Below are 21,913 nucleotides of genomic sequence, written 5' to 3' on the forward strand. Positions count from 1 at the left end.
TGCCTGGCTTCCCGTGCACTGCGAGGTCCCTCTTGACGCAACTCCCAGCGAGCAGGGGGACGTGTGCATTGGAAATGACACACTTATCTTGTGGTTGCAGGGGAAGCTTTTGTTTTATTTTTCCCTTGCTGCATTAAAGTATTTGTCTTTCTTTCTTTGTAGTGTAATATTGTTAATGTAAAACAATTTGCATCATGACACTTTTATCACAGTTTTCGTCTTTTTCTCAGTATGTTGCATTTCTCACCATGTCTAGTTCATCACAGCTACAGTGTGTACATCACAACATTTATCTTAGGCTCAGGGTTTTACTTGTTTATAAAAATTGTCTTCTTTCAGCCTGTATTCACTCCATTTAAGAAAAAAAAGGCAGCCAGAAACTGTTTTGGTCCAAACTCCAGTAGTTATCACATTCCTTGCTAACTGTCCTGCGTATTTATATGTCTCCTAACTATTACTCTATGTTTCAGCGACATTTCTCAGTCTCATGGCTCAGGGAGGTCGTGGAGCAGCTTTTGCTGTGCACTCTGCCGCGCAAGGAAGGCCCGAGAGGCTTTTGGAGGGGAGGGGAGGTGACACAGCTGGATATTTGGGCCACGTCTAGGTGCTAAAGTTGACTGTCTTTGGCATGCGAAGAGCTGGGTTTCTTGTGGGGAGAAACAAGGTGGAGGAGACAGCCGTGTAGCCGCAGAAAGGATGGTGCAGGAGGACCCGGATGAAGGCGCCGGGTCTGGGGCTCAGACTGGCAATGTTCACCGTTGGTGGCTCAGCCCCAGCCTCTGCTGTCGCCAGCTTTGAATCCTACACTGGCCTTTTGGGAGATTGATTTTGACCCTTTCCTCTCTCCAGGGCAGGACATCGCTCAGGGTTCTGTTGCTTCATTAGGCTCTGCATCAACCACACAGTCCAAAACGCCTCACAAGTCTCGAAGGTCTGTGCGAGCCAGCTCTCTTCCAATGAATTCACTCTAAGAAGGCATGAGAACGCAGGGGGCAAAGAACACCCAGTGTGTTTGTGTACTGCAAATCCCAGAACAGTTCAGTAACAATTTCTTTCTCCCTGTATCTTTGCTGGAAGACCACATCGTGAGCAGCTTGGAAGTTTAGTGGAGACTCAGTGCAGCATAGGAGGTAAAAGAGGTTCTGCCATCAGACTTTGTGTCCAGCTCCGACTTCTTCCTGATGTAACCTGGTGTGCTTTATTGTCTCTGTGTAGAAGCGGGGTTGCTGTAGACCTATCTTGCACGAATGTCGTGGGGATTAAATAGAACAGTGCTTTCATAAGTCCTTTAAGATGCTTAGCAGGGTGACCGGCACGGAGTACACAATAAGTATCAGCTCTTATTACTAATGGCATGGTGTATGGATTGAAAGTGGGCAAAACATATCTTGGTAAGTTTCAGAATGAGAATATTTTATTCCACCTCCCCTAGCTGTTCCCACTTGCCTCTGCAAGACTAGGACCGAATGTAGTGAAGAGTACGATATAAGTGCCTCCATTTCTTTGGTTCATTCCTTGAATTGATATTTAGCTCTCTGTTAAATGCTCAGGATAGAGTAATGAACAATATAAATTCCTCTTCTCATGGATCTTATTGTTTAGTTGGGTATATGACAAATCAATATTGATCGACTTGAAAAAATGAATGAATGGATGGAAGAATGAATGGAGTATAATGTTGGGATGGATGGATGGATTCATCTGGGACATCTCACCAGATAACACGTTTCTTAAAGTAAAACAGAAGTGCGACTTTTAATGAGTCCTGGGCGTTTATTCTGAAAGTTCATGGGTAAATTCTCAATTTGGGTCAGAAATGCCATATGGTCAGGACAAGTGGGACCCAGCCTGCACAGGAGTGGGAGGGCCTTTGCTCTAAGCTTTCCAGGAAAAGATCACCTTGATCACCTCAGTCAACACAGATATGTTGGGTGACTTTGTCCTGAAAGTTGTAGACAGAATGTGTTTTTTCCAGAAACACTGTGTCACACCATCCTCACATCACCGTAATTTAACCTTAAAAAAAGCCATGTCTCTTGATTTCTATTTCAGTGAGAGCAAGAAGAGTTAATCTTCCTCCCATTTCAAAGAAAACAGCACTCAGCAGCATGTCTCTAGGTGCACAGCTCTCTGATGTTGAAGCTGGGGCTAGAATACAAACGTTCGGACCTTAGCCCCATCCCCTTCCAGCCAGACCTTCAGGGTTCCCATCAAAATATTAAGCTGATGTTAGCTACAAAGATATCTGTAAAACACAAACCTTGCCTCTCATAAAGTTGACTTTGATTCACCAAGATGCTGCAGGATAAGCTGGCTGATTTTAAACCCATAGGGAGGCTACCGGCCCTTCCTCTGCCCAACAACAGAAGCAGAGTCCCGCTCACCCCTTCCCAAAGTTGCTACAATGTCTATGACAGTCTTACCTTCATCGCAACTCTGCAAACATCTCCAGATTAAGACCAGATGACTAGTTCTATACTTTCAAAGCTTTTCCACCAAAGACTCCACCTTCATTCTAGAAGTCCTACCTGTCCAAGGTCATGAAACAGCCTTCAAAAAGCTGACCTCCCAGTTGTTTCTAATTCCCTGGCTTGATCCAAAAGCAGCACTTTCCCCAATGCAGAATGAGGCAGACAACAACCACCCACTGATTTTCTAAGGCCATACTTGATCTTTTTCACCCCTTTCCCCTCCCATATGTTACATTTGCCTAGGTTTTAAACATCTGTTCCAAAAAAGGTAATACTTGCTTCTCATTCAGAGCCTAGCAATGTGGACCAAAGTTCATATGACATATTGCAGAGTATGTTTAGTTGCAAATGCTATGTACAGGCTCTTTGAAATGTAGCATGTATGGCACCATGTGACACATGGTTGCCATGGCAATACACTTTTTGGCTGAACTACAGCATAAGCCCATGGAACATACATTGCTAATATGAGACTCTGCCCTGTGCTAATGCATAGGACACAGCCAATCTGGGATCTGGGACTCAAGGGGTTTTGCATGCAGCCTGGGGGGGCAGATGCCCTCTTCTGCATGTGCAGGGAAGATGTGGCATCCTCCCTTTCCGGTCCTGTCTCACAGGGACAGGGCATGCTGTACATTCTGCCATGCATGGAGACAGCATTTGCTTGAATATCGGTTTGCTATATTTTGTATCAAAGGGGGCCCCAGCTGAAAACATTTTATTTTGTAAACTGAAGTGAAAAATCAGTTTATGGCAGATCTTTTTTTGAATAATGACATTCTTTTTCCCAATTCCAGAATTCAACAGTCATGAGCAGAGCTGAAAATTTTAAACAAGTTGAGTACCTCCTTATTCATGGAACAGCAGATGGTGAGTTTCAGTTAATTAGACTTTTTAGTATCACAGACAGGTTTGCAATTTCACTACTGACAAAACAAAAGCATGAGGGGCAAGACTGTTACATTTACTTCAATAAAACAGTGTTGCTTTTCCACAACTCACTTGTCTTGGCCTAAATGGGATGCTGAATCCTAGAACTTCAAACAGTCCCTTTCTTCTTGTGCCTTTCCCACCCTTCCTACCAGAAAAGTGGAGCGGGCTTTTAGTTACTTTATGTTTCCTTTCTCTCCCTGCAGATAACGTTCACTTTCAGCAGTCAGCTCAGATCTCCAAAGCCCTGGTGGATGCTGGAGTGGATTTCCAGTCAATGGTATAGCAAAACTTCCTGCAAGGGGAGGGAACTTCCTGGTGGGGTCTGGTTCCCCTCTTGGAACTACTTCTCCTCACAGAGGTTCCAGGAGACGGGGGACGGAAGCAAAAGGAGTCATTTTTCCAATGAGAAGTTGAAGAAGTGATATCCTTGAGTCATAAAGAGAGTCATGTTCAATATCATACAGTTGGGGGTTGAGAAGCACAATATTGCATATCCTGAGAGGGTCAAAACCCTAGTCCTGTGATTGTCCCGTCTCTCCCTATTTTGATTAAAAAGTAATCACTTAGCCAGTGATAAGATTATCCACTTATCCACAGGGCAGAGTAATTCTAAAGTGAAACCAGCATGATAGTAGCTCAGGTCAAATATGCAAATCCATCTCTAGTATGTGTTACTAGCCCTTCTAACAACAGTGGGGTATCAGTAATCAGTGCGCTTCAGTTTTTGCAACTTCCATGTTATCTTTTGTTGAACACCACAGGTTATAAACAATTAGGCTGGTTTTATTAAGTCGGAAATGGCTAGAGCTGTTGTTGCCTATTCAGAGGATGTTTCTAGGTATTAAGTCAAATTCATTTTATGCACTAGACCTTTTCAGATTAAGAAGAAACAAAGATTATATATGTGTGTGTGTTGCGCTAGATATTTTTGTGTTAAGTCCTTTCTTGTCTGTATTAGCTTAAAAAGCCTGCTTTCCCTCACTCTCTTTTAACATACACATTTTGCTCCGTGCTCAGTTCAAACAGCACCTACTGTGTAAAACTGGGACAGTCATTTGATACCACAAAACCTGGCATATATTTTGGGGGTTAGATTCTTATGAGGTTGGGGTGTATCCTTCCACTGTTCAAAGAAAAGACGTGATACATTAAGCCATTTATGAAAGTTAATTTATGTCTCCATAATATATGTTTGCCTGGCAGTGACTTCCCACTTGTTTCACGTGGTGGGATGAGTTGATAAATTTTTGCCTCAGGTCATCAACTCATCCTACATAAATGTCAGACATGCAGATAAGAGATTCCAGTGAAATTCCAGTGAAAAAGTGTTTGCAAATAATACATTTGACTTTTGACTTCATATGTTATGCTAAAAATATATATGGAATACTGAAATAGATTTTTTCTAGTGCCTTATTGATATATATTAGGAAAAACTGCTTTCTAAAAACTCATTTATTTTAATAGTTTATCTTACTGCAGTGTAGGAGAAATTTAACAGTTGATAACACTTAATTAAAGTGGGCTTTACAGGATAAACATTCCCTCCTATGCATGATGTGTTTCTAAGTGTCCTTTGAGTCAAATTTGAAAATGGACTTGGATATTTTAACTGTACATATCCTTAAAGCACTATGCAGTGAAGCCAAATTCACAGTGAGTTTTCTCAGCACCTGCAAAGGACGATCAGAGACTCCTGCAGGACAGAACTACATGCCCTGGAAAAGCTCTAGGAGGAAATGAGAAACCTCTTTGATCACATGTCAGTTTATAAACTGATTGAAGGATTAAAACATCCTGTGTTGTTCCATGTATGCTAATGAGAACTCACTTGGGTTTAAAAAAAAAAAAAAAAAGACAACTGACTTCCTAATTCTGACCTTTCTTCTTCTCCCTCCAGTGGTATACAGATGAAGACCATGGGATCGCCAGCAGTACAGCCCACCAACACATATACACCCACATGAGCCACTTCCTAAAGCAATGCTTCTCTCTACCTTAGCACCTTGGAACAGCATGCCATTTAAAGCTTCTGAAAAGCCACTTTTGCTCTCATTATCTCAAAACTGCACCATCAAGATGACGATGTTAAAAAAGTACACTCAAATCAAGAAATGTAAAGCTACCTTTGTTCCCAAATTTCATATCTATAACCCGAAGTAGGGACTTCTGTCTTTGCAACCTTACGGAAGTTTGAATTATTCAGTCTGGTTTTGTTTATTATTTAAAATCACTTCCATATCAGTTAGTGAAACAACAAATAAGAATTGTTTTTATGGGAGCTTTGCAGAGGTTCCCTGGGCAGCATTTTTTTCTAACTGGACTAGACTTGTTCTCTTCTTGGAAGGAATGGCAGGATGTGGGCCGTGATATCACTGAGGCAGGGCTAAGAAAAGAGGGGGTAGGGAGAGAAGCTGGCAGGGCGAGGCTGTGAACCCCAGTCCAAGCCTGCTGACCCAACCAGGCTGCTATCAGCTCCTCGAAGAGCTGTTCACAGCCAGACTGGCACAGTTTTCTGAGAAAGACTATTCAAACAGTCTCAGGAAATCATATATGCAAAAGCACTGACTTCTGAATAAAACCACAGCAGTTGAATAGACTCCAAAGAAATGAGAGAGAAACTGCCAACAATGCAGGGCCCCCAGGTGCCAGTTATGGCTATAGGTGCTACAAAAACACAGCAAGGGTGATGGGAAAGCATTGTAAATGTGCTTTAAAAATACTGATGTTTCCTAGTGAGAGAGGCAGCTTGGAACGGAGATGTGAACACATCAGCTTGCCCTGTTAAGAGATGAAAATATTTGTATTGCAAATCCTAACTTGAAGGAGTCTTTGCATCAGTTTTTCTTATTTCATTTCTTTGAGCATCTAATTAAAAGAATATTTTAACTTCCTTGGACTTGTTTTTAAAAATTGAAAATTAGCTACAAATGTGTGTAATATGATTCCCATTCTACATACGGTGGAATTTCTCCTGGTCAGTAATAAATGTGCCTTCATTTTTTCAGAGGTAATGAGTTCTGTGTCTTGAATCAGACCTAAACTGCATTGGCATATGGACACGCTTACTCAGAAAGGCTCTTGTTTATTTTGCTTGTTATCCCAAACTGCCTCGTAAACATGGAGAGGGTTCAGTTTTTGTAAGAAATAGATACATAGAAATGTGTTAAATTAAGCAATTCATAGCGATTTTATCTAATACATATACAATTACTGTTATCATACATATATATAAGCTTTTGAAAAGTCAACTCAAAATAGTTTGGGTTATTTATATAATACATACTATATCATTTTATTCCGGGGAACTACGATGAGGCTCATAATATCAGATAATCTCGACAGTATCATCCTGGTAGCCCAGATGGCTCAGTAGAAGTTAAAAAAAAAAAAAAAGTCAACAACTTAAGTGTTTAATTATTTTTGGTTGACATAACTATATTAATGAAACCATGCATTTAAGATGCTGAGATAACTGAGGACACACGATATTTTTGTTCAATTATTTGCAAAATGGCCTTATTTTTAAAAATTGATTTTATGAACTCAAACATAGTTTCAAACATAGCTGGAAAAAGTTGTCCCAGACACAATGCGTTACAGCATAAAAATCTAAAAATGGAAGAATTGGAAAAAAATCTATCAATTCAACATGAGACTGGTGAGTCATGCATAGGAATGAACAGAAGATTGTGAAATTGTTTCAACTGAATTTTCAGCGCATGGCATTGAGTAATTAAGTCTCAAAATATCATTCATTCATTGGAACATAAGCCTTAATTAAGTCTCAAATATCATTCATTCATTGGAACCATAAGCCAACCTTCAAACCCTATAGGGCTCTTGTCATAATTCTAATAATAGAGTGCAATCATTGTGAGTAGCTGGACCAATCTTTGCGGAGTTCTATATCCAGAAAGAGTAATCATAGGTCATATGTTCACATCGTGGATTGAATTAGTAATCATAAAGCAAATTAAGTAAAAATTCTCCTTTTATCTTAATTGAAACCAGACACTGTGCAATATCAGGTATTGTTCAGATATTAATAAGACAATTTTACAACAGTAGATGTTGTACACTATCAGATACTATACAGATATTAAGAGGATTATATAATATCTGATACTGTACAACTATTGTACAATGTCAAAACTGTATGAATTTATTGTTTCTTTAGTTTCAAAACGTGCCCAATGTTTTCTCTGGAGCCCAGAGGTAATAAAAAAATCCCAGCACGTATTTTTCACATAATGAGGGTTGCAAATGGTGATGATGTGACTGAAGTTAAAGTAAATTTCATCTGACCCTCATAGGACAAGTTTTACTCTCCAGTAAGAGTTTTAAATTAGTTTATTGAGGAAGGAAGTTAAATTGACAAATTCGAGATAGACTTAGTCTGAGGGTAGGTTTGAAACACACAGGAACTAGTCATACCAGTAAGATGTGCAGACTTGCCTGCCTTTGACTGTCACAGCCTCACCAGGCACCTGGATGCTAAGATCCTTTCGTAAACAACCTGTTAGAGTGCACGGTGCCCAGGAACACCCGCGCCAAAGGAAGGGAGAAATTGTCACATCCCTTCTATGGATACAGTGTTTCTTTTTAAAGTTTTGATTAAGATTTTTAGAAAATCACTTTATAAATTATTTTCGAACTTTTTAAAATTGGAAATCTTGCCAGAAATGATTACATATCTCCATGCTTTCTTAAATAACCGGCATAGACCATAATTCAATGCATCGTGATGACTCAAGGCCACCACCATGAAGATCAATGATCACATCAGGCTGTATGTCATTCTGAGTGTTTTATATTCACAGGTGGTCACTGAGGCTAGTAGTTTCACCACTTGGCATTTGTTGCTTTTGCTCTAAGTTGATGTGAGAATTCCAATTTATAAAACTATTAGATTTGTACAATATTTAAGATTCAATAAGCTCTAAATGAAAAACAACACCAAAACAGAAGAAGGTTTTTTTCAGAGTAAAGTAAGAGAATTTTGTTCTTCCAACTTTGTGACAGCAGTGTCCGAGAACAGTATTACATACATCCTGAAAGATCTGGAGTGTGTATTCAGGACGTCTGAGGGACACGGATGGTTGAGAATGAGAGATGAATGTGGGTAATAAAGCATAACGTCACTATCGTTAAGAAAAGCTCAGAGCATGGGATTAATAAGACCAATGTCATGCTCAGTAGAAATGTATCATCTCTCTGAATGTCACCTTTCTGTGACAATATTAACATTTAAACTCAAGGCTTTGAATTAATAAAAAGAAAGATAATTTTCTTACTGCCAAATTGAGAAGGGTGTCTTTTCTGGAATTGAACTCCAGCAAACTCAGTCAAAATTCTTATTCTAAATAATCTTTCATCTGAGCAGTCACCCCAAGTTTGTCAGATTATTTAAAACACATGTATGGTGAAAAGTGTGACCCATCAAACAACAAAAACTCTAATTGTTCCAATTAGTTTCTCCTATCCAAAGTCATGATATTTGTGACTTGTGAGCAAAAATACTATTCCATTGAGTAGGTTTGGTTTCTAGTGTTAATCACAGAAAGATGAGTGACAAAGAAAATGTAGCATACTGAGAAGAAATATTACTCAACCCAATTCTGGTTGCATGAGCCAGAATGACTGCCTGGTCAAGGAGGAAGGTGGCCACATCTTGCCTCCTGCTGGACAGCCAGTGCACTCCAGCCGAGGCTAGGCGGACGTGGGTTAGAATCTCAGCATCGACACTCACAGTGCGAAACGTTTTAAAGAACATTACTTAGCCTCTTTGAACCTCAGTTACTTAATTTGAAAGAGATACCAAAATACCTACCTCCCATACCTGTTGCATTGCTGTGGAGGTTTATACACCATGCCTGGTTTGATGATTCCATGGGTTACACCAGTTCTCCCCTTGGGCGTCTTGTGTCCGCAGGTTTTGGGCATATGAAGGTGCTCAGTAAACTTTTGCTTTTGTTCCGATGCTGCCATGTCAGTGAGAATCCTTTCTGGATCCTTAATGATTCTTAATAAACTGAGAGGCCACATCTTCGATATATTTTACTTATGATTCTGTCTACAGCCTTTGCTGGCTGAATAAACAGCAAAGCACAGAAAGAACTTGGCTCCGGAGAGTTACAAAGAAGGGATAAAACACTATCCTTACCTTTAAGGAGCTTATAAACAAATGGAAGAAATCTATGACTCTACACACACTTGAAGGTAAAAGTACCTAGATCTAAAGCTAAGTCTATGGATGGATGAGATAAGTGGGATGAAAAGGTGAGCAGGGGGAGGGTGGTTTCTGGACTCATATGAGCCAGCCATTGGCTGAATTTTGTACTACACTTAGATTTCTTTAATCATCTCAGGATTACTGCTGATACCATGTTTTTCTGAACATTTTTGAAAAATACAAACCAAAACATTATATAAAGGAATGCTCTATGTGAAAGGATTTATCATAAAGTTCTTGTGCCTGTAGTTACTTATTAAGTACCTACAGAATACGCTTGAGCCTGTTTTGTTTCAATCATAATAAAAGTTTATAGACCACTCAATGAGAGCTTGGTTTGAGTCTCTGAGAGTCATCCTGAGTACAGGATCCCTAAGGAAATAATTTCACTTTCCCCCCACTATGTTTTCTACCGTGCTGCCAGACTAATGTTTCCCAAAATGCATGCCTCTCCATTACTCAAAACTCTTAATGGATAAAGTTGAAATACCCTAACATAAAATTTAACATCATTTATAATGTCTCCAACTTGTATTCCTACCTTTTCATACAGGTCCCGACCACACTCCTAACACTCCACCATATTGGGCTCTCTGCTGGATTTAAAATATGTCATACATCACATATGTCAGGCTCCTGTTATACCACATATATTTACTTTCTATTTTATTTTTTCAATACTGACATGTTTGAGATCTTTGCAGTTCTTGGAGTAGGTTTCCTTCCCCATATCCATCCTAATTCATTCGCTACCTCTTATATAACATTTTCTTCAAACTTAGCCCTGCTCAAAATTCCATCCTTGAGTTACTCACTTTCATCATACAACCAACTCAGTACACATCACATTATGTTACAGGTATGTGTCTACCCTGCCCTTAGAAGCGAGGCTCACAGTCCTATTTTCAAAGTTCCAGCACAAAAAGTAGTGGCCATTACACCAATAGAAACCGTAATGAAGTGACAGCTGTGTCCGTGAGCTACAGTTTTCTAAGGAAAACACCGAAAGAGCTCTCTAAAAGTATTACGAGTAAGCCTTGAATATTGGGCTTCTCCAAGGGGACTGATTACAAGCAGACTTTCAAAGTAGATAGTTAGAGAATCATCATATTACCCAAATTACTCTCATAAAATGTTCAACTGGTTGTAATCTCATTTCATTGTATGAATATACAAGAGAGATATATTGGAAAATTTGGAGAGCAATATTGCAATTATAGTAAAATAGTCCCACACCTAGAAGCAAAGAGGCTAAATTTCAGTAGAAACAGAGGTAGATCAGTGTAGGTTAAAAAAATAATGAGCCACACTTTTAAAAGCCAAGAAAAATCCTAAAAGATTTAGGGATTGTATTGAAATACAAGTTGCTAGTGAATCATCAGTGGAGACTTTCTACAAGGCTAAACTACACCAAGGAGATACTCAAATTATATTTAGGAGAAACTTCCCAATACTGAAGGCTGTTAAGTGATAGCAATTACAAAGTAAGCTCATGAGTCAAGAGGAGAATACTAAGCAGTACATTACAGTTCTGAATGCAGTTACCTCCATAACATATTGCTAGATGGCTACAAAAGAATACTGGTCTCGTCTGATCTACTGTAACAAACAGGGAGGAGACAAATTTTAGAAAATGCTTTTCCCATGAGGGGTAAAAACCGAAGCCTAAGGAGTTCTAATAATGGGAAATCCTACTAAGGATCTTAGAAGCTTTTACTAGTCATGGGTACAATGTCATCTGTATCTAAGCCACTGCTCTCCGGGAAACTGAAGAGGTACATCCTAATATAGCTCTCATCATAGTTTGTTCATACAGTTCAAATTGTTTGAATACTCTTGAAACGTCTACATCACCAAGTTTGCTTAACATCAGGGGTGTGTCTAAATTTAAATATTACGTTCAATCAAAATGTTCTACATTGATAAGGAAAAAAAGACAAAACACTTTGCATCACAATTTAAAATTTGCAAGGAAATTAGTTAGGATAAATATTTATTTCCACATAACATTTCTTAGTTGTGAAAAACACAATATCCTAGTCACATTTACACATTACTTAAACTTTGCAATAAATTACATTCAAGATATTCAGTAATTTTGACCAGGAATCTGAAATTAGGAGGAAATATATAACACTACATTTTTCTTATATTTTATATGATTTCAAAATATTAAGATTAACATAGGGATAGCATTAAAATTCACACAAGAACAAAATGACTATAAAAATACTCAGAAATACAGAATTTCATTGGATATGAGTGCTTATTCAAATAGGTGATCATGTGAAGGTTTTAATTCACTATGATCATTTTAAACAGAACAATTATTAATATATTAAAACACTAGGAGGCTGCTTTTGGGACTGACTGGCATGTACAGCTAGTCTAAGTCATAAAACAATGGGAATGGTTACATGTAGTATCTGTATTATAAAATACACAAAGGCAATGCATTTGGCATGTAAAGTTTCTGTATTTTTCCTTGGCGTTTATAAACACAGACTTCATTAACTACAAACTCTTCTTATATTTTTTAGGCTTATGTTCCATAAACGGAATGGCTCCTTGAAAGATTGTGAGGGGAATTTTACAGAAGGCATCAAAATGTTGAACCCAGTGGAGGCTTTGTTGTTTATTTCCTTCATAAGCATAATCACAAGAGGATTTGTTTTGGGTTTTTTTTTTTCACTTTTCATGTACACTTATACTCAGAATATTAATTCATAGTTTGGAAAAGCCACAGGGCTCTGAATTATTGTAAAACCGGACACAGACGATTATAAGGCTGCTGATCATTGGTAATTCTTAGGAAACAAGAGCACTATGAGATTTCATCTTTATTAATTCACATTCACTTGAAGTGAAATAAAATACTGTATTTTTAGTAATGCTCAAAAATTCTTAACTTTCCTTCCTCTTGTATAAACTTAGTAAAGATGGATTATTTCATATAGACTGAAATATCTACAGAAGCTTCTCAAACAGAATCTGAAATTTTCATTTAAAAGATTATTTTTCTACAGCATGCATTTAATTAAAATGTGGAAAAGAGCTCTGCAGAAGAAAAAATGACAATTGGAGACCTATCAGTCTAACATTAGAACATGATTCAGAGCAGCATTAAGCAGTTCATGACCTTTAGCAGTGGAATAACTGTACAGGAGTGGAATTTCATGTACAATAACTCACCATGTGGCATTCCACAAGTATGTATATAATAGGTTTATTTGGAAAACACTTGTGGTCAATGGGAGGTAAATTTAACAGCATATTTCTGATAAAGGTTTATATTGAAAATCTCACAAAACCTACAAAGTTTTTCTAAAGCATTTCATACAAGCCTAGTATTTGATCATGTAATCACAGCCTGAATATTAAGCAAATACTACTTGACTCTTTGCATTAGTATCTGATTCGTTTAAACAAGTTGTGAATAGGTTTCCACATATATTTTTCAAAATGACTTTAAGTTTTAGTTACATACAAATTCTTAAGTATTAAATGTATCATATTAAATCAAGGAAATGCATAAATACAATTATTAAAAATGCTTTCAAACTAACTTTTCGATTTGGGTCTTTTGAAATAAGTCACTAATGCTAAGCTATAAAAAATAAAAAGAAGTAAGACTACCTTTCAAAATTCTTCTAAATGAAATTATCAGGTATCTTCAGGTCTCTAAGTAGGAAAATACAAACTAGGTAATATGACTTATCTCTTTAAGAAAGCTATTGCTCTCGTAAAACTGACAACGAGAATCTAGTGTTTACAAATGTCTAAAATACAGCAAGGAACAGAGATTCTTGCATTAGCTATTGTATATGCTCACAAGGGTGTCTCACCGTTCAGAAGTTTAAACACAGAAATGAAACGAATATTGCACTACTTACAGTATGAAGGTGGGTTTGGGATGAAAGACAGAATTTATAATACATGATCAAAGCAGTTTTATGAATAATTGTGGCACTCCTCTCATATATATGTAAAAAATAAATTGAAGATCAAGTCATAGACAAGTCTCCCTGTCAACACCTTTCCCTGAGTCAGCTTTCTTCTCTTTTCGGCTTTCAATGCTACAGAGGAAAAAGGAGAAATGTATTATTTCAATCCAGCATGGCTACTGGGAGGTCTGCTGGTTCAGACACAAAACCCATCAACCCCAAAGCACCACAAGGGCCCTTAGGCATTGCTCTTTCATGCTGCAAAGCATAGATAGATAGCAGCAATTAAAATCCTCTGCACTCAGTGAGACAGAAACCAAGAACTGCAGAAAAAGGGAAATTCAAGAAACAAAAACTAAAAAACAAAAACCAGACATTTTTAAGAACAGTACCCAAAGCATGCAAGATTAATACCATGGTCCTCATTTGTGCAAATGAATCACTGATGATTGTTGAAAATGCCATTCATGCCCCTGTCTTAAGATAGCACTGACACTATGAATGACATAAACAAGATGGATGTCGCAGTAGGTATTTCTGGGCCCGGCTGCAAGTGGCGCATCCTTTGTGCACAGACTGGATTCTGATCTTTGGTGAGAACTGCGTTATCGTCCAGAGGACAGACACGCTTCTGCTGGTCGGGAGGACCCGGTCACCCCGCACACTGCCCTCCAAACACCTGTGCCGTCTCTTCACAGACAAACCCTCCTCCTGTCCATCAGAGGAAGCATGTTTCACCCCACTCCTTCCAGAATAAACTCATTCCCAAGTGGCTTCTGTTTTAACTGTTCTCCAATTAATTAATCAATGGGCAAACTGGTAATGTGACTCGATCATTTTTTTTTAAATATTTTTCCGATGTTCACTTTTCCTACTCTCATTGACAATTTTCACGTGAAATTCAAATAATGCGCTGACACGCATGAAGCTCACACCAAGAGTACATGCATGAAGCTCACACCAAGAGTACATGCATGCTCCCGCGGGGCAGCTCTGCTCCCTCCCGGCCACGTCTGGCGCGGGCCAAGACGAACGCTGAAGCCCCTCCCGGGCCCCTGCTGCTGCCGACTCGAGGGCAACCCACACCCGGCCGCTGGGGCCCTGAACTGCAAGAACCCACACATTTTTACTGTTAGCTTTGGCTCTTAATATAACTATGAAATAGTTGATGGTGGGGAAACCCTTGGTTTTATATAACTCTTCTCCAAATAGGAAAGGGACAGTTAAAGCCCCCTTTTTCCTACAGGACCTCCTGTGCAGCTTTCGTAGTGGTCAATAACTTAGACACATTCTAAGAGTGTGTTTTTTAAATTGTTTTTCCTCCAATTCAAGCTAGAAACAGCCCTTCTCAGTTGTCACCACCACCCGGCGCCATCAGGTAAGAAGTGCCGGAGCTTCTGCCATCTCTGGCGCGCCGCCAGCACCGAGAGCTGGTGTGAGCGGGTGTCGACGGCACCCGGGTTTGTGCCTGCCACACTTCTCAGCACACAGTACTTACAGGTCAGAGCAAAGCGACTTTTCCTCTTTTCTGTTCTCCTTCCATGAGAAGACATAACAGTGTGCACATGATGTGTTGAGAGGCTTAACTGTATTTTTAACTCCTCTATCTGCATGACTCACTTTCTTCTACTTTAAGTTCCTTTCAGATGACAAGTGTCTGCTACGCTACTTTCCAAATTTTTTCCCTGGGTGCTACCTGGCTCCCAGTGTCTTCTGCCAAACAAAGCCAATGAGAAAAGGCAGCGGCGGCAGGTGGAGGAAGCCCTGGTCTTGGAGTTGGAAGATGACATTCAGCTTCAGGAAGCTAAGAATGAGCTGTGTGACCCTGGACTAGTTGTTTAATTTCTCTGGGGCTTGGTTTCCTCATCTGTACATTAGTTTTGGACTAAATGGCCTCTAAGTTTTCTTGTAGCTTGAATGTCAGATTTCTGAGGCTGGTAGTCTCAATTCCAATGAGCTCTAACTTTTGAAAGATAGAAAAGCACATTCTATCTGTAGGAGACTGTGGGGACGGAGACATACTGGTCTCTACACATGCACAGTTCCTGTGTGCACAATGCTCCATAACCTTTCCATGAGTGAGCAAATTCCCAGTGACACTATTAGCCACCAGGCAGTGAAAAAAAAAAAGCGATTCAGAAAGTCAGTATCATTCACAGACATGCTTCCTCCTGATGTTCTACTTTGGTCATACTGGTTGTTTAGTTCCAAAACAATAACCAATTAAATAATGGGGCTTTTTTTCCCCCCTCTTTAAAACCAGTGGTTCTGGTATCAGATCAGATTGCAGCAGTGAAGCAGAAATTTTATAACCAGCTCAAGACGTCTATGAAAAAATATTACTGACTTGAATCTTCTCAGTGTATGGCTATTACTCTCTTTATTCCCTGTTACATTCATTTTCAGGATGCCAATCAATTCTAAACTTCCATTGTAATCAATATATTATATCAATATATATTTCTTAAATGTATATCATATCTATTACTTGCTACTACAATAAACAAATATTGCATATCTATTATACACCAGGTACTTTGTAAGGACCAAGGGACACAAGATGGATGAGACAAAACATAAAGAAGTAATATTTCAAGAGAGGGCAAAATGTGACCCACTACCTTCATGCTGCCAGGCACTCTATGAAACTGTTATTTGTCAATGACACCATAGTAGTTGATATACACAACATTTACCCAGCAGTCATGAGAGGGCTGAGGCCTAGGAAATTAGAGCAAAGAAGCATCCAGCATGGAAGGGGGCGGGGGTGTGGGGACAGGAGAGCAGGGGCAGAGTCCCTTGACCCTAGCCTCTGCCACCAAGGCAAAGCCAAGTGCTGCCAAATACCTGCCCAAGAAATGCTGGTCTTGGGTGTCAGCGTATCACAGCAGTTGCTCACCTACTCTGATGCGATGTGGTTTTTAATGTGACCTATTTCTGTCAATTCATTTAAATAAGCTGTGGAGGAGCTTGTCCCATGCATGTATAGTGCTGTTGAACTAGGATCAAATTAGACATCCTGCAGATGTGGTAAAGCCTGCAGTCAGTTCTTAGATCCTTCTTTCAGTTAAGCTGGGTAAATTTTTTATTTTTTATTTTTTCCTTTGCGGTACGCGGGCCTCTCACTGCTGTGGCCTCTCCCGTTGCGGAGCACAGGCTCCGGACGCGCAGGCTCAGCAGCCATGGCTCACGGGTCCAGCTGCTCCGCGGCATGTGGGATCTTCCCAGACTGGGGCACGAACCCGTGTCCCCTGCATCGGCAGGCAGACCCCCAACCACTGCGCCACCAGGGAAGCCCTAAGCTGGGTAAATTTTTTTGGACAACATAAAGCGAATGAAATAATGGAGAAAATATAACTGCTATTCCAAATTCCACTCAGAAAAGGTATCTAGGCTTCTCTGATAGGCATTAGGGCCTATAGTGGGGGATAAGATGAAAACACCTAGGGGTGGGGTGTCAGAGACTGCTGGGAAGCCATCTGAGGTCTTGAGAGAGAGACCCTGAGTACCTGGTCTTTAGGGCATTTTTTGCCAACGGACACGCTAGCAGGTATAGCATTTTTACAGTTCCTGGTCATCACACTTCAATGCCTTCAACAGATACCAAGAGAAAGCAGTGGCTTGGGGAGAGTATTGCTCTTGTTAGTATTGGTAGTTTTAGGATTTCTGGAAGCCACATTCTTTCTGCCAGTTTCCTCTGTTATGAAGAAGAAAGACTAACCGAGAGATATTTTTCCCGTGGAAAGCTACAGATTTTATCACACTTAAAAGTAAAGAAAACTGGGTAAACTTTCATTCCACAATAGTTTTGAATCTCATGTTAGTGGGAACATAGGTTCAAAGAATAAGAAAAAAGTGGTTATATGAAAATATAAAGGGTGATCTATTTAAAATTGCATCTGCTTTTAGGCACACTACATTGTTCACTAGAATTAGTCTACTGTGAGAAGTAATCTGACACATATTTTAAACAATTGAGTTTTTCTGGTGAAAAGCATCACTTGACTTATTTACTTTAAGGAGTACCTAAAATATCATGACATAAAACTGTTGCTTGAACCAAAGAAAAATAGAGAAAGAGTTTTCACTATGGATCTGTAGAGTACAGGAAGAAAAGCAATCTCTAAGTCTGATTGTCTCAAATTCTACACATATTCCCATGGCTGGCATTTTATTTTGAGCTCGTAAACCTAGAGTTCACATTTTTAAAAATCAGAGAAATGCCATATTTTTAATGAGAAAGGGTCCACAAGCATATATTTCAATAGGTTTGAGAAACTGCCCTTCTCATGACTGATTTTCTTCCAAGACGTCTAGCAAATCAGAGCTACTGTGAGGATGACTCTATCAGACTGTGGCAGGGATCTTTGGGAAAAGAAGATAAAGCACGTTTTAGAATAAAATATTACTTCTGCTTGAGCCAAGCAAAGAAATACATGAAGATTTTAAAGCCTTGTTAAAAGACAGAAAATATCAACCAAAAGTCTTTGAGAGAGCCTGTTGAGTAACTTACATTAACCTCCTTTTGGAGCAAGCGGTGGAGGTATTCGAAGGAGAGAAAGAGAGGGAGAGGGGGAGAAGAGGGAGAAGGAGGGAAAGAGAGAGAGAACATGAAGTAATCCCCCAGCTTTATGGGGTGAAGACTCCTAGACTCTCTGCACATCCACTGCTGGTGTTGTTTATGCTGTTTAAGATAGATATGACACTGAAGCAGCATGCCATTTTGGGGTGACAAAAACCATCCATAAGAGATATCCTCTAAGTCTAATATTGCCTCTTTTTCTAACCCATGTTTCCAGATAGTTCTCATGAAGATAAAGCTTGCAGTTTTGGAAGCATGGTGGTGCATAAATGGAAGTTCCCAGCTTTGCAATCTCTTAATTCAAGGGATAAATTTTCTTTTCCAAATATAGAAATTTGATGTTATTATTAAATACAGTTCTAAGAGGTTTGTTGATTTATATATGATGCATTTGTATAAGTCACGTGGGGAAAAATGTTTACTCAAGTTTCAAACCCTCTTAAAGAGCTGAGTGGTTATAGGAACACTGTAAACACTCAATGTTACACTGGATCTAAACCCAAGACTCTCCACGCCTTTTGCCTCCCCAAAACTCGCACAAAGAACATAGGCTGACCAGGTTTCTAGAAGACACCATTTAACAAAAGGAAATGCAACCAAGGAATAGGTTTGAGGGAAAGGGTCTTACCTTTGGGGAATCAGCTTCTAGAGTGATTAGGAAGGGGAGCTTATGACAAAAATGTAATATAAAAATTAAGTAGAAAAAGTTAATTTAAGGTCATGAAAATAAAGGAAATTAATAATTAAACACCGTCCCAAATCCCTCAATCACTCTTTAATAAGAAGAAATATCGGCATAATACAGAGATTTTCTTCAGATCAACATCTAAGAAGACTGGATGGTTTGAACTCTTATTTATAAATTCTGGAAAATGCAGTTGGAAATCCTGCGATGACTCTTGATATTTAAGGACACACTCTTCCCACCTCATGCATTTAAAACTATCATCCACAACTGCAGGAGTTGTTTGTAATGTTTGCATACAGAGAAGAAAAAGTGGATAAAACTTTCTGGAACTGAAAGTTTTGGGGTAAAAAGGTTAGGGAAGGTTTTTCAGGGGGTTGGAATAAGGGACTGGAAATAATCTAAGTACAAAATTACCATTGCACGTGCCATATGGGTTTTACAAAGGACAACAGGAGAATGAAAAACGTGGTCAGACATCTAAGGGGGTCCTGAGAAGTGGGTGATGAGGGAATACACTAAAATCCTACTGCAAAAGAGTATGCTAAAATGAATGTCCAAAAATGTCCTGCATTGGGACTCATTTATAGCACCATTTCTCCCCACTGTCATAGTTTTGGAGCGAGCTTTAATTTTGAAAGGGAGATGTTGAAAACATACCAACAAATGTGATAATTGCGATTTCTATCCACTTTTTAAAAGAATTTTCTGAAAGATTTTAGATCTAAGTTCAATGGAGACCAATGCTATTCTTTTAACGGATTCATGTCATTCAATGACTGGGATCATTATAAATCCACATTATTTTAGAATTCAAACCTTTTAGAAGGAAAGCTTGACTCCTTATCTTTTGAGTTATCGCCAGTAATCAGAAGGTTCCTCCACAAGGCAGTCTTTGACATTTCATCAGAAATATTGATCACAGATGGATCATCTCTAGATAGGAGTTTACCCAAAATGAAACAATAAACATTAAATAAGAAACTGCAGTTATCTAGCGATAGACGCTAAGCATAGGACAGTCTTATGCCTCTGTACAGTATTTTTGATAATTAAAAGTTAAGTATTAAATAGTTCTCTCCCAAAAAACTATGAAGAATAAAAATCTAAATGAAAGATTCTAGTTATATAGAAACTGGTTTGGGGTACAGTTTTCCTAATCCATTTCAAATGACAGAGTTTAGGTTCTGCATGTTCATTGCTGGGCCTCTTGCCTCTACATTCATAGCCCAGCAGAGCTCTTCACCCCTCTGCTCAGACTCGACAGTGGCTCCCACCCACTCAAAGTAAAAGCCCAGTGGATGGGCTGTAAGGCCCTGTCCCTACCCTTACCCTCTAACTTCACCTTCTGCTATTACACCCCTGGCTCCTTCCTCTCCAGCCACAATGCAATGGCCTCCTGACTGTCCTGGGACACTACAGGCTTTCTGCTCCCTCAGGGCCTTGTACTTGCTCTTCCCTCTGCTTTTAACGTTCCTTTACGTGGTATAACCCTTTCCTTCCTTAGTTCAAATGTCACCTGCTCAGATAGGTCTTTGCTGACTGCTCCATTTAAAATTTCTCCATTGGAAAAATTTTGGAAATTAAAATTTCCATTTTATAAAATTTCCATTTGGAAATTTAAATTTCCATTTCCAAATTTTGGAAATTAAAATTTCCATTTAAAGTTTCCATCGTCTCAGAGCAACCTCATCCCTCTTTTTTGCTTTAAGATTTTGTTGCACTTTTCACCATTTGAAATACTGTATTACATGACTTGTTCATTTGTTTATTTCCTGTCTCCCCCCACCTCTACTCTACCTGAATATAAGCTTCACGAGAACAAGGATTCTTGCCCATTGGTCCACTGCTGTTCCCCCACGACCTAGACAGAGCCTGGCACTTGGTATCCACTCAATAAATATTCATTGAATAAATGAAGGCAGCCTGTGTATTTGACAGAGGTTTGTCCAAATGACTGGGGGAGCCTGTAATATCAGGGCCTGTACTATGATGAATGCAGTTTTTACATTTTAAAACTGCACCAATTATAGGTGCCATTTAGAACTCTCTAAAACATTCCCAGGGCTAGAAAGGCAACCAAATATCAACAGAGATAAAACACAGGCCAAGTCAAAGAAAGTTTCATTGGGTGAGAAATCAGCGCTCTTCTTACCACACGTAAAAAAAGATTCTCTGCTGTGGAAAAAGTCATGTTCTACAGAAATTCTAAGCTGACCTCACATGCCGCTCATTGTGGACATTCACAAGAGGGCAACAAATTCAATTTTTAAGAGGAACACTGAGAGTCTGAAGCAAAACAGGTCTCACAGGCTCCTTCCTTGCTCAATCTGGACATGTGTTCTTTAATACCTCTAATTCATCCAGCCCTTGGTAACTCAAAGCATGAAATCAACTAGTTTCCAAAAGAGCGTCATGTAGAATATAAGTTTTTCATGATATTATGTGAAAAAGACTCTTGTGAGCAAAAGAGTTTAGAAAATGCTGGATACAACAAAGTTAAACTTTTTTTTTTTTAATGCCAGTACTAGAGCCTTTAATGTGCCAACGTGCATTGTGAATCTCTAAATTAAAATGTGGTATGGAACATTTTTCAGACTAATTAAACCACAAAATCCTTTTAAGAGGGGTACCACAAGAGGCTAGGTAGATTTCTATAGAATAAAGTTGGGAATATGCTGATTCAACTAAACAATCAACAGGATTTTAAAATTTAAATATTGTAAAAAAAAAAAAACAAACAAGAAAGAGAGAGAAAGAAAGGAAAAATGCCTTCTAGACTTGTGCTCACTCTTAAGTGGTAGATGATAATTATATTTTTTAAATCTAGGGAATATGGTCTTACAGTCAGACCCTGAAGATCCACTCCTATTTTTTAACACTATGAAAAATCTCCTCCTCAGACAAACGTCTTCTATGCTTTTTTACTGGTATGGCCCTACATTATCCTTAAGCACTTTGAGATCATATACATAATTTTTTGCCAAATACTTTCAAAAGTTTTATTATAACTTAGAGGAGTCTGCTTTTTTCTCTTTTTGCTCTGTCTTTGTGCATAAAGAA

General features: G+C 39.0%; 2 protein-coding genes across 11 annotated transcripts in view; one reads left to right on the forward strand and one right to left on the reverse strand.

The window, feature by feature from the left end:
- DPP4 (dipeptidyl peptidase 4) overlaps window positions 1–6,413 on the forward strand; it is a 77,212-nt gene extending 70,799 nt beyond the window's left edge. For 8 of the 9 annotated variants that reach the window (XM_089916760.1, XM_022569882.3, XM_022569883.3 and 5 more), the window contains 3 exons: window positions 3,269–3,341; window positions 3,608–3,681; window positions 5,305–6,413. In XM_089916760.1, coding sequence (XP_089772886.1) covers window positions 3,269–3,341; window positions 3,608–3,681; window positions 5,305–5,406 — 249 coding nt within the window. In that variant the 3' untranslated portion in view covers window positions 5,407–6,413. The other variant, XM_089916762.1, reaches the window with a different exon arrangement.
- Window positions 6,414–11,209: 4,796 nt separating this feature from the next.
- SLC4A10 (solute carrier family 4 member 10) overlaps window positions 11,210–21,913 on the reverse strand; it is a 225,578-nt gene continuing 214,874 nt past the window's right edge. For both annotated transcript variants that reach the window (XM_022569866.2, XM_022569877.3), the window contains 2 exons: window positions 19,670–19,786; window positions 11,210–13,715 (listed from right to left, as the gene is read on the reverse strand). In XM_022569866.2, the coding sequence (XP_022425574.1) occupies window positions 13,649–13,715; window positions 19,670–19,786 (184 nt within the window). In that variant the 3' untranslated portion in view covers window positions 11,210–13,648. The remainder of the gene's footprint in view (window positions 13,716–19,669; window positions 19,787–21,913) is intronic.

The sequence above is a fragment of the Delphinapterus leucas genome, chromosome 8, assembly GCF_059928025.1.
Source record: "Delphinapterus leucas isolate spDelLeu-1000000601 "Yukka" chromosome 8, BTC_Dleu_Yukka2, whole genome shotgun sequence".
In the NCBI taxonomy this organism is placed as follows: Eukaryota; Metazoa; Chordata; class Mammalia; order Artiodactyla; family Monodontidae; genus Delphinapterus; species Delphinapterus leucas.